This window comes from Eulemur rufifrons, chromosome 7 (genome assembly GCF_041146395.1).
Source record: "Eulemur rufifrons isolate Redbay chromosome 7, OSU_ERuf_1, whole genome shotgun sequence".
Lineage (NCBI taxonomy): Eukaryota > Metazoa > Chordata > Mammalia > Primates > Lemuridae > Eulemur > Eulemur rufifrons.
Window position 1 is genome coordinate 102,285,834 of NC_090989.1, and position 13,641 is coordinate 102,299,474.

The 13,641-nt window shown below is 37.3% G+C and overlaps 1 protein-coding gene across 1 annotated transcript in view; it reads right to left on the reverse strand.

Moving 5' to 3' along the window:
• LEKR1 (leucine, glutamate and lysine rich 1) overlaps nucleotides 1–13,641 on the reverse strand; it is a 175,705-nt gene that overhangs the window by 11,672 nt on the left and 150,392 nt on the right. The window contains exons 10-11 of the mRNA XM_069473050.1: nucleotides 9,104–9,268; nucleotides 5,597–5,896 (exon numbers count right to left, since the gene is read on the reverse strand). Of these exons, the coding sequence (XP_069329151.1) occupies nucleotides 5,597–5,896; nucleotides 9,104–9,268 (465 nt within the window). The remainder of the gene's footprint in view (nucleotides 1–5,596; nucleotides 5,897–9,103; nucleotides 9,269–13,641) is intronic.

Here is a 13,641-nt window from a genome sequence, read left to right on the forward strand (position 1 = left end):
TCAATTTACTTTGCCCAGATCCATCAGAGGAATCACTAACTAAGGCAGCTATAGCCTTATGAAATGTACTTCTCAAATAATAAGACTTGAAAGTCAAAATTACTCCTTGATTCATGGGATGCAGAATGGATGTTGTGTTAGCTGGCATGAAAACAATATGAATCTCCTTGTACATCTCCATCAGAGCTCATGGGTGACCAGGTGTATTGTCAATTCTAACAGTAATATTTTGAAAGGAATCTTTTTCTTAGCAGTAATTCTCAGCAGTGAGCTTAAAATATTCAGTAACCTATGCTGTAAACAGAGATGCTGGCATCCAGGCTTTGTTGTTCCATTTATGGAATACAGACAGAATAGATTTAGCATAATTTTTAAGGGCCTTGGGATGTTCAGAATGGTAAATGAGCACTGGCTTCAATTTAAAATCACCCAGCTTCATTAGCCCCTAACAAGAGAGTCAGCCTGTCCTTTGAAGCTTTGCAGCCAGGCATTGACTTTTCCTCACTTGCTATGAAAGTCCTAGATGATGTCTTTTTCCAATATAGGGCTGTTCCATCTACACTGAAAATCTGTCGTTTAGTGTAGCCACCTTCGTCAATGATCTTAGCTGGATCTGGATAACTTGCTGCTTCTACATCAGAATTTGCTGCTTCACTTTGAACTTTTATGTTATGGAGATGGCTTCTTTCCTTACCTCATGAACCAACCTCTGCTAGCTTCAAACTTTTCTTCTGCAGCTTCCTCACTTCTCTTTCAGCCTTCATAGAATTGAAAAGAGTTAGGACCTTGCTCTGGATTAGGCTTTGTCTCAGGGGAATGTTGTGGTTGGTTTGATCTTCTATCAGACCACTCAAACTTTCCCACTGTAAGCAATAAGGATGTTTTACTTTCTCATCATTCGTGTGTTCACTGGAGTAGCATTTTTAATTTCCATCAAAATCTTCTCCTTTGCATTCACAACTTGGCTAATTGCTTCACACAAGAGGCCTAGCTTTTGGCCTGTCTCAGCTATCTACATGACCTCCTCACTAAGCTTAATCATTTCTAGCTTTGGATTTAAAGTGAGAGATGTGTAATCCTTTCCTTCACGTGAACACTTAGAGACTACTGTAGTGTTGCTAATTGGCCTAATTTCAGTATTGTGTCTTGGCAAATAGAGAGGCCCGAGGAGAGAGAGAGAGAGAGATGGGGGAATGGCTGGTCAGTGGAGCAGAGCAGTCAGAACACAAATATTTACCATTTAAGTTTGCTGTCTTATATGGGCACCGTTCTTGGCGCCCCCCCCCCCCCAAATTACAACAGTAACATCAAAGATCACTGGTCACAGATTAACATAACAGATATAATGATAACGAAAAAGTTTAAAATACTGCAAGAATTACCAAAATGTTACACAGAGACATGAAGTGAGCACATGATTTTGGAAAAAATGGTGCTGATAAACTTGTTGGATGCAGGTTTGCCATAAACCTGCAACTTGTGAAAAACCACAATATCTGTAAAGTACACTAAAACAAAACACAATAAAATGAGTTATGGCTGTATCTAGTTTCTCCAGTTCCTGAGCCTCTCCAGTGTTGTGTCACATGATCAGGTTTGCTTCCTGCTGGATGCCCCCATCCTCACTCCTCACGGGCATCAGGTTTCCATATTTATGCTCTGCTAAGTCAGTTACCTCTCAGCCACTAGCTTCCCATTTTCCAAAATTTTGTTAACATTTTTTTTCATCGAGTATTAAGCCCTCTCTTGTTCTCTTTGTCCTCATGGACTTACTCATTTTTTATTAATGTGTTGTCATCCTAGTGGCAATGGATGAAGTAGAGATAAACATATGTATTCAATTCTCCATGTTTAACCAAGAGCATTATTTTCTATATTTGAGTACCTTTCATTTTCATTACATGGCTACAGAAACTGTAGAATTTAAAACTTCTTCCCCTTTTCCCCCCTTACCTATGGGCTTAAAACAACAAAAATATTGAACTATGTACTGGTTTCCCTTCAGTGGTTGTGTGTGAGGTGTTTATTTGAATTTACCACATTCTTCTTCTGGATCACAACAAGGTCTCTAACAGTGGGGTCACACCGTCTTGACTATATGCACATGGAAATAGTAGGAAGGAAAATGAAGAAGAATGCTATCCATTTTGACTTGGTTTTGATGATAAGGTGCTATCCTCTAACATATTAACTTTCTTTTCTCACTTCCTTTTCTTTCTTCTCTTTCTTTCTTTTCTTTATGTTCCAATTTTTTAATGTGTGTGTCTTTTTCCCAGCAAGTATTTTCATGGGTTCCTTTGTTCACATTTGCCCTTCCAAAACAGTTTTATTTTCCATTTTCTCTCCTCTTATTGACCTGCAGCTTTTGTTGCTCCACCTTGTGACCCTTGCCGTTTCTGTGGCTGTGCTCCAGTAATCCCCACTCCACTTAGGAGGCCCATTTTGCCCTTTAGAAACTTTGCCTTTTCCTCCTATCCTTGAGAACTTTCCTCATACAATCAAAAACAAAGTCCGTCTACTCTTTGGCCTCTTGAAAGAGAACAGGGCTTTCCTCCCCTTAGTCAGCCTCCTTGTTAGACCATTATTTTATTTTCATTCTAATGGGAATTTATTCTCTACTTAAATGCAGCTTTACTTCTCCAGAATTTGAGAAATTTCAAGTGTCTGGAATGCATGATCAAAAAAAGTAGTGCTTTTCATTTTACATGGTACAGCCTCTATTTTTTCTGGCTCATAAATCTTATCCCTTTTATTGGCTCACTTCCTATTTTTATAAGCATATTCTGGACTTTGGTATGCTTTGCCAAAGAAGCAGCCTTAATTATTTACTCTTACAGTTCAGTTCTAATTACTTAACTTTGAGGTGATATTTTGGTAACTTCTAATGGAAAATCTAGTCTACCTTCCCTACCTACACCAAAGGAAATTGTCCCCCAAGCGAATCCTTAGTTAGTTTTTCTTTACTTTTGGGATGGTCCTTTTCTCATATCTAGTAATGATCTATAATCATTTATATACCAACCCAATGTCTTAAATCTTTCAGTCCACATTAAAAATAAAAAAAAAACACTTCATTCTTAAGTGGCTTCATTTCACAACTAATGATCAGGAAAAGTTCCAAATGTAACTTCTTTTGTTTGATAAAGAAATCTATTCTTCACTTTTAGTCTAGTTTCTCTTGCTGAAATCACATCCAGAAGCCCTGTGATTGCAAGCCTTTAAAATGGCCCTCAATGATCCTTACCCTCGTGACATTCACACCCTCGTGCAATCGTTTCACCTGGAGTGTGGGTTGGACTGATTAACTCATTTGTAAGAATGAAACACAGCAGAAGCAATGGGATATTACTTCTGAGATTAGGTTACAAAATGACTATGGCTTCTGTGTTGGCACCCAGCCTCTCATTCTTGGTCACTTGCTTGCCCTGAGGGAAGCCGGCTAATATACTACGAGCTTTTAGACATTCATGTGGCAAAGCGCAGGGGGAAGCCTTTGGCCAACAACTAGTGAAGAACTGAGGCCCTCAGTCCAACAGTTTGTAAGGAAATAAATCCTGTCAACAACCACATAAGTGAGTCTGGAAGCCAATCCTCCCCTAGTAGAACCTTTAGATGAGACTGCACCCCCAGCGGACACCCTGACACCAACCTCCCGAGGGGCCTTGAGCCAGAGGTACCCAACTCAGCCACGCTCAGATTCCTGGCCCACAGAAGCTATGAGATAATAAATGCTTGTTGCTTGAAGCCACTATACTTGGGGGTAATTTGTCACATAGCAATAGATAACTAAATACAGGCTCTTGAGGCAAATTTTCTAGCTTTCAGTCTTTGCATTTTATGTGATAAATTTCCTTGTAGGTTATTCTTTCCTCTGGATGTTAATTTAATTACTCATGCAAGATTTTCTTCAAATTCCTCTTTGAGAGCAGGAAGTAGCAATTTGTCAGTCTTACTCGTAATTATTAAATACATCACCAGTGCCTACCTAGCACAGTGCCTGGCACCTAGATAGAGGCTAATATATATTTACTGAATTTGACCCTTCTGTCTTTTCCTATTTAACCTAGTCTATTGGTTACTCCTCACTTTCTATATTGCCATTTCTTTGGGGATTTAGGAGTTAGAAAACCTACTAGTCTAGTAGCCTTGACCTTCCTCCCTTTAACCTGCTGTCCCTCCTCTAGAGCTTCAAGTTGGCATCACCTCTCTCTTCCTCAGCATTTCTCCCTCCCTACTCCTGCCTGAACTGGTGGGGCAGCTCCCTTTACTGGGGAGGCTGTGCTGCTGTGTTCCAGCAGGAGACGTCACCTGACCCTCTAGCCGGCTGGAGGAGTAGGTAGTGTGTTTATTGTTTTGATTTGTTTTCATTTTACAAGTAAAAAAAAAATGGAGGCCCAGAGATGTTGAGTGCTGAGCGTGAGGTCATCTTGAAAATTAGATGCAGAATAACAAGAACTCGGGTTTCCTGAAAGAGGAAACATCACACCATGGAGATTCAAATTTGAATCTTAGCTCCACCAAGCTATGTTTTGACCTTACGGAAATTATTCAACCTTCTTCAGTCACTTCCTCATCTGTAAGATGTAAATAATTTCTACTTTATAGCGTTGTCCTGGGCATTATTCTTGATCCAGATTCTGTCCATTCCATGTTCTATCTTCTGTTCACAATTTCTTTCTAATAAGTTCACTTCATAATTATAACTATAATGATATAAACTTTCTGTTTTGGTTGTTATATTAAATATAGCAAGAACATGGTATATTTAATTGTTAATAGTATTACTATTAGCATTTTCCTTTTATTCCTTTATTAAGATGCCAATATAACAAACAAAAATACTACTTCTCACTAACATTCAGAATCTTCCTCCATTTGCCTTTATTTGTTATACTGTCATAAATGGGATCAAATATTGTAATGTGACAGAACAGTGGTGACTAGAAAACAGATTAATTGTTCCACTATTTCTAAATTGCATAGTAGTTCAGAAATAAGACTTTGTTTGAAAAAAAGTTTTCAAATCAAAATAAGTCTACTCCAGTTTAAATAAAAACCCTGCTAAAATAATCATGCATACATAAGAAAGAAGACCAACACATGTAAATTACCTTATAAATTTAGGTTGACAGGAAGGTAAAATCCTAAAGTGAAATTATACTTAAAATACATTGTCCAAATACTTTTTGAACTTAAGCAGTTTTAGTGCTCTAAACTAAAACTTTTGTTACCCTAAAAACCACCAAGGCACCAATCTTTCTTTGGCAAAGATTCGATGTTAAAACAAATCAGACATGATTATATAAAGATTCCTAGTCTAAGAGGTTTTAAATAGTCATTTGCAACACAGAACTGGGCACTGATGAAACTTTAGAGATTACATAGTTCCACCTTTTCATCTTAGAGATATGGAAGCCAGGTCCAGAGAAGTTAAGGGACTGCCTAGTTAAGGACATAGCAAGGATGTGATCTCAGATCCCCGACTAACAATCCACGAATCTCTCCATGACACCAAGCTACTTTTCATGTTTTTGTTTGTTTGTTGTGCTTTTTCACTTATTGCAAAGATGCAAAGGTGCCATCATCTGTTTCCTACCTCTTCCTGGGATTGGTTAAGTTGCTGTATCAGTTGTGTCTGTGCCAGCATTACTCTTTCCAGTTCATCTGACTTCTGTTTCATTTCCTTCCTCAAATCTTCTGAAACTGAATCATTACTGTCAATTTCCTTCTTCAAGCGAGATTCAAATTCTGCAACCAAATTTTTAAGGTTTCCTATTTCTTTTTCCTTTAACTCAGATTCTTCAGTGTATCGAATATGGGATTCATGGAGTTTTTCTTCAAGAGTGGTCACTTCCAGCCTTAGATCTCTTGTAGCGCCTGTGATTAATTCAGATATCTGTAAGATAAATCTCTTATTAGTTTGTAGGCAATAGTTTTTAGGTAACCACAGAGTTCTTATGATTTTTAAGAGGTTTATTCTTCTTTTTTGGCAATACAATTCTTTTTTATTATTTTTCTTTTTGAGGAAGAAGCATGCTTTTTATATAGCACCTGTAAACATATCAGTGAAGTATACTACTTTGAAATTTCCCATTTTTTTTTTTTTGGAATGTTAGATTACCACAACATCAACTACATTATATAGTAAGTATTGAAAGCAAGTCAGGCTAAAACAAGAGTAAAACTTTATCGCTAAAAATATTCATAGCAGCAACTTTTAAAAGATCATTTTTATTAAATCAAGTCATTGCAGTTGGTTATTTTATTGCTACTGCAAAACAAGGCCATTAAATTATAATGCTTCTCATTTTTGACTTAAACGATTATCTCATTCTGTTCATACATTTAAGAGGTTTATTCTAATTAATCAGTATACTTTTCTGATCAGATGAAAACAAATCCTATGACATATGTAGGCCTTCAAGATTTTCTTTCTAAGAGTTAAGACTAAGGTTTTTATTTTTCTACCTAAAATGGTATCACATTAATCACCCTTGGAAACATATAAATCTCTGTGACTATATTGAGCTACAAAGACAGCTTAAGCTTTGGCAAACAGATCAGGGGCCTATGTGGGACCTAATCAGGTTGGCTTTGGGATCTCAAAATGCCTGATGTTTGGGGATACAAGGGGGAGAGCATCACAATTATACACTACTCATACCACATCTATAAGTTTTCTTTTGACATGACTTTTCTTCTTTCTTGTATATGATGGCTGGAGGTATCCCAGATACTATACTTTCTAGAAAAGCATTGCCCAGTAGAACTTCAGCGATGATAGAAATATTCTGTGCTATCTAGTATGGTAGCCACTAGCCATGTGAGGCTATTGACAGTGGTATGCTCGTAAATGTTTAACAACTGATTGTCAAAAAAAAAAAAAAAAAAAAAAGAGCCAGATTTATATCTAGTTTCCATGGTGTAAATACTCTCACATGGTTAGCAACATGATATCATTGGTCACTAAGCTGGGAAGAGGTGCACATGACAGGATTTCAAAAGCCAGTCTTGGCTACTGAAATGTGGCTAATGTAACCAAGGAACTGATTTTAAATTTTAATTAATTTAACTGAAATTTAAGTAGCCACATATGGCTACCATAAGACAGTGCAATTCTAGAGAATACCAGAATACTTTGAAAATATACTGCTTTTCAAGGTGGTACCTCTAGGCAAATATATTAGACGAAGGAATAACTTGGAGAAGCTTTTCCTCATAGCATGAAAGTCTTTAGAAGGGAAAAGATTGCTTGTTTTCTTTCTCCTTAAAAAACAAAGAACAAAAAACAAACAAGAAGGAGCAGAACTGCTTCTGATGAAACATATTGTTATTATTATACTTATGCTACAAATATTATCATATTATAAACATTAGCACAAGAAACTAGTCCATGAAGAATCTGGAAAACATTGACCGAAGTTCCAAGGACTTTGTAAACTATTACTTAAGAATTATGTATCCAAAATTTGTTTCAAATGTTAAATTTACATAAAGAATAACTTTTGTGAGAAATCTCTTTACAATTAGTAATTTTATAAACTAATATTCTATTATCTTCAATTAATCCAGGAGGGAAAAGGGTCATTGCTATATCTGAACAGTGGTTTCCATCACCCCGAGGAGAGCTGACACTGAAATAAAGCAGATTATCCTTAGGGGAAGAGGATCACATCGACACAAATATGTTTTGATTTTTTAAAAAGAGAGTCAACATTTAAAAATCAGGAGATTTCACTTACAAAATCTGGATTTATGACTTCTTTTGAGAAACTGAAACATCTGGCAAGTTCCGCCCTGCCTGTCTGCATTCCCCTGCCGACAGGATCCTGAGCCACCCAGACTGCGACAGCAGTTATAAAGCAAGAGGAAGAAGGGAGGAGGAGACTCAGTAGAGCCTGGGGTGCCAGGGCCAGGACCCATCTAGGGGAGGCGGAAGCTTGGGTAAACGAAGGCTCCAAGCTCCATTGTCCCAGTAGGATTTCACTTACAAAACAAACACAAACTCAAAGATAAAATTATTAAGAATTTCAAGGCAGTATCTGCAGAGTATGAAATCCAAAGCATGAAGCCTTTCTGAGTGTGGGGCCCTGTGCTATGGCATTGGTCACATACTCAGGTAGCTAGTTCTGCCTACTGTTCACCATGAGCTACTGAAATGGCTGTACCAAATTTCCTGTATACAAATGTAGAAGCCGTTAGGTCTCATCTGATGTTTAACTAACAGACTCTTAATGAGTTTATTGAAAATATGATTTCCCCAGTGGTTCTTCGTTAATACACACACACACACACACACACACACTACACTCAAGTCCTATAAAAACAGGGAAACCTTAACAAAACCTTAAATTATATTTAGAACATACTGTTTAAGAAATTAAGAAGATGTGATAACATTTTACAAATATTTCTCAGCCAGGCACGGTGGCTCATGTCTGTAATCCAAATACTCTGGGAAGCCAAGGTGGGAGGATCTCTTGAGCTCAGGAGTTCGAGATCAGCCTGAGAAAGAGCGAGACTCCTTCTCTACTGAAAATAGAAAAATTAGCTGGGTGTGGTGGCATGTACCTGTAATCCCAGCTACTTGGGAGGCTAAGCCAGGAGAATTGCTTGAGCCCAAGAGTTTGAGGTTGCTGTGAGCTAGGCTGACGCCATGGCACTCTAGCCCAGGTGACAGAGCAAAACACCGTTTCAAAAAAAAAAAAATCTCTTTATTCAAAAATGTTTAGAATTAAAAATATTTGCCATTAGAGGGGATATGCTTTAGTTGTTGGGAAATGTTTAATTATTATCTTTTGATGTTAGATATTTAAGGTATTAGAATATCTACCCATGATAATTACTAGTCATATAATTTATACTGTTTTCAAATTGTTTATTTTAGTAGAAAACATTCCATATATAGCTGGGTTGTGTGCCTGTATAATTTATCTCAGTTATCCATTCTGGAGGATAGCCAAACCATTTTACCTATATGGCTAAAACTAAGACACAGTAATCCAAAGGAGACCTATAAATACTGTAGCATTCTTAGGAGGAAATAATCAACATCTGCAGTTTCAAACTCATTAAATAATGACGAATTATCATAATTACAAACCTTCCTTTGTAGTTCCTCTTGTTCTTTCTTATACTTTTGGATTATCTCTTCATGCTTTTCTTTTTCAATATCAAGCTCCAGTTTTGCTTCTTTCTTAAAGAGAAGAGCTTGCTCCTCAAATTCAACTAAATGTCGAGCTCTTTCCTGGGCGAGTTCAGCTTCAATCTAGAAAATAGCATTTAACGCACATATAAAACCATTTTGCCTTGAAATAAGTACAGTAAGCTTAGTTTCAGACTAGTTTTTTAAAAAATTATAACATTAAATTTTTAATTAAACTATTTCAAAAATTCTAGTATTAAAAAAAATATGACTTAGAACTTGGGCCAAATATTCCAACGCCTTCTAAGACCTTCTAAGACCTGAGAAATTAATAGAGAAGTTAGAACTATATATTATGACAGTTTTCATAAATACTAAAAGCTTAGTCATCTGTTCATTTATACTGTAAACTCAGTCTGAAATTAAAAAAACAAACAAACAGATATTGAGGCTCTTAGACTAAGTTCTGCTGAAAACTCAGAGAAGATACAAAGTACAAGTGTTGATTTTTCAAATGGCTCCTTCTTGATGGAGGTCATAGAAAGTTTTGAAGTTACAGATTGTCATTTTAATGTGACTGAGGCTGGAAAGATGATTAAAGGAAGTGAAGTATCACAAGAACGGCAAAACAAGCACCACATGTACTCACCATCAAATTGGTATTAATTGATCAACACATACATGCACATATAGTAATAACATTCACTGGGTGTCGGGCAGGTGGGAGGGCGGAGGAAGGGATGGGTATATTCACACCTAATGAGTGTGGTGCACACCGTCTGGGGGATGGACACACTTGAAGCTCTGACTTGGGTGGGGCAAGGGCAATATACGTAACCTAAACATCTTACCCCCCCGGTAAGATGCTGAAATAAAAAGAAAAATAATAAAAAAAAAGGAAAACATAGTGATGCCTGTACAGATGATCCTTTACTTAAAATGGTTTGACCTTTGATTTTTTGACTTTATGATTGTGTGAAAGCAATATGCAAGTAGAAACAGTCCTTCGAATTTTGGATTTTGATCTTTTCCCAGGCTACTGATAGGAGGTATGATACTCTCTCATGATGCTGGGCAGCTGCAGCAAGCCATGCAATCACAAGGGTAAACAACCTATACTCTACAGTGTGTACATACTGTGTTGCCAACGTTTTGAGGATACTGGGTTTTGTGTTTTTGTCATCATGTCAACAAAATGCCCATTTTTTGATTTACTATATCTTCAAAAATGGGCTTATCGGGAGGTAACCCCTTTGTAAGTCAAAGAGTGTCTGTATCCATATTTTGATTTAGAATCATAGTGCTGGAAGGGACCTTAGAAATTCCCTAGTTCAACCTCTCATGCTTCCATGAATTGTGGAAAGAATAAACAAGGACTTTGGATGCAGATGGAGTTGAGTTTAAATCCCGGCTCTAAATCCTGGCTCTGCCACTTGCTAACTGAGTGATCTTAAGTTCGTGACTGTTACCTTTCCTGGTGGGGTTATAACTAGTTCCCTTAGGGTTGTTATGAGAATTAAATGAGGTGAAGCATCTGTATAAAGCTCTAGCACAAGCAGAAATCCTATAGTCAGTGGAGATTATTACTTCCACGCTTCCACGTTTCAGTCTCTACTACGAACCTACACTAAACAACTGTCTGCTGTGTGCCTCACACCTCCAGAAACCATAACTCACTCCTTCCTCAGCAGGCATTTCCATTTTCAGACAGTGCTAAGCATTAAACAGTTTTTCCAGTCATTAAGCCAACATCTCTCTCCATGCGGTTTTTAACCATTGGTTTTTGCTCTGCCTACTGGAGCAAGAGAGAGAACAAATCTATGTGTACTGGAGTAGATCGTTCCTGGGAGTTCATCTGGTAAGATTAGAGAAGGGATCCCAAGGACGGGCTGGCTCTAGATCTACACTGTACTATGATTATAAACTCTAAGAGGGGGCAAATACCAGGTAAATTGGGGAAAAACTGTCAGACCTGACTATGACTACATGATTCAGGCCACCAAGAGAAGAAAGGGGGTCAACCTAAATTTCTCTAGGGAACATTGAAACCAGGGTAACAGGACACAGAAATATTGCTAAGAAAGTTTATAGAAAGCCCTTTAAATTAAATAAAATGTAGACAGAAGATTAGCTTCAGTGCTGGGTCAATTGGTTTTGTTGCACTGGGTACAGCATTAGAGCATTTGTCCCAGGCAATGTAATTATACAGTACTCAATGCAAGGAGTTATTCTGGCTCTTTTAAAACAAATTTCTAGATTGTCTAGCTAAAAGACTACTAATGATCTTTTAGGAACATTATACAATTATTTGGACGGGCTGCTCTCAGACTGTTAAAGACAAGGAGAGCTTCAGGGGCACTCAGAAAAGAACACGAAGCTACTATAAGGTGGAGAGGGTGTGCACACTCAGGTGTTTCTGGTGCCTCTATAGCTCAGCTTGTTGAGTTTTCCCAGGTAACCTGTCTCCACAGAAGGAGTAAGGGCCATGGACTTGGTATTTATTTAGTTTAAAAATATTTGGGGATTTTCCAGATAACTTTTTGTCAATGTTTTCTAATTTAATTCCATTATTGTCAGAGAAAAGACTTTGTATGATCTGAATCCTTTTAAGTGTATTAAGACTTATTTATAACCCCAAATATGGTCTACTTTGGTAAATGTTTCATGTGCACTTGAGAAGAATATGTATTCTGTTATTAAGTGGAGAAGTCTACAAATAGCAGTTAGGTCAAATTTGTTAACAGTATTCAATATATCACTTAAAAGTCAATCATTTTACTACTTTCCATAGTATATATCCTTGCTGATTTTATGGCTATTTTTCTATCAATTAATGAAAGAGGGATATTGACATCTCAGACTCCAATTGTGGATTTATTTCTCTTTGCAGTTCTATCAGATTTTGCTTCATGTACTTTTAAGCTCTGTTATTAGGTGAATAAACATTTAGGGTTATTAAGTACTCCTGGTGAACTAACTCCATAATCATTTTGAAATGACCTTCTTTATCCCTGGCAATATTTTAAATATTCTGATGTCTTTGATCTGAAATCTACTTTGTCTGATAGTAATATAGCAACTTCAGCTTTCTTTGATTTGTGTTAGCCTGTTATATCTTTTTCCATTCTTTAATTTTAACCTATTTGTATTTATATTAAAGTGCTTTTCTTAAGAGCTTATTTGGAGGTTCTAGCAGGAAAGCACAGCTACTCATATACCCCTCACTAAAGAATAGCCTTCCATGGTATACATATAGCACATTTTATTAATCCACTCATGTATTGATGGGCACTTGGGTTGTTTCCACATCTTTGCAATTGTGAATTGTGCTGCTATAAACATTCGAGTGCAGATGTCTTTTTTATACAATGTCTTTTGTTCTTTTGAGTAGATGCCCAATAATGGGATTACTGGATCAAATGGTAGGTTTACTTGTATCTGTTTAAAGTATCTCCATATTGCTTTCCACAGAGGTTGCATGCTGACTACTCAGCTATAAGAAATAATGGTGATATAGCACTTCCTGTATTTTCCTGGATAGAGGTGGAACCCATTCTACTAAGTGAAGTATCTCAAGAATGGAAAAATAAGCACCACATGTACTTACCATCAAATTGGTTTCATTGATCATCACCTAAGAGCACATTTAGGAATAACATTAATCAGGTGTCGGGCAGATGTGGGTGAGGGAGGGGATGGGTGTATACACACATAATGAGTGTGATGCGCACCGTCTAGGGGATGGACACGCTTGAAGCTCTGATTCGGGGGGTGGGGCACGGGCAATATACATAACCTAAACTTTTGTACCCCCATAATAGGCTGAAAAAAAAAAAAGAATAGCCCTCCTCCATCAGGAAAGGTTGTCTTTTTTCACCAATCATGCAACTTCAGGAGGGACTCCCAGGGAGCAGTGAGGGAGGAAGGGGGCACCCCACCTAACCATCCAGATCAGCCAAATCAACCCTGGTGATAAATGGGATGACAGATGCAGCCAGATCGCCCTACAGTCTAAGGTGCATGTCTTACAGGCAACAGATAGTAGGATCTTGAATTTTTATCCAACATGAAAATCTGCCTTTTTAATGGGGATGTTTAGGCCAGGGCTTAGCAAACTGTGGCCCACAGACTAGATTCAGCCATGACCATTCATTTCCATATTGTCTATGGCTGTTTTTATGCTACCATGGCAGAGTTGAATGGTTGTGACAGAGACTGTATGTCCCACAAAACCTAAAATATTTACTAACTGGTCCTTTATAGAAAAAAGTTTCCTGACTCTTGGTTTAGACTATTTACATTTAATGTAATTATTGATATGATTGGCTTTAAAACTATTATCTTGCTGTGTGTTTTCTATTTGGCCATCTCATCTTTTTTCTTTGTCTTATTTTTCTGCCTTCTTTAGGATTATTTTTTATTCAATTTTATCTCCTTTAAAGAAATTTAAATAATAATACAGAAACTTGTATCTTTACCCACACTGGTACCATTTC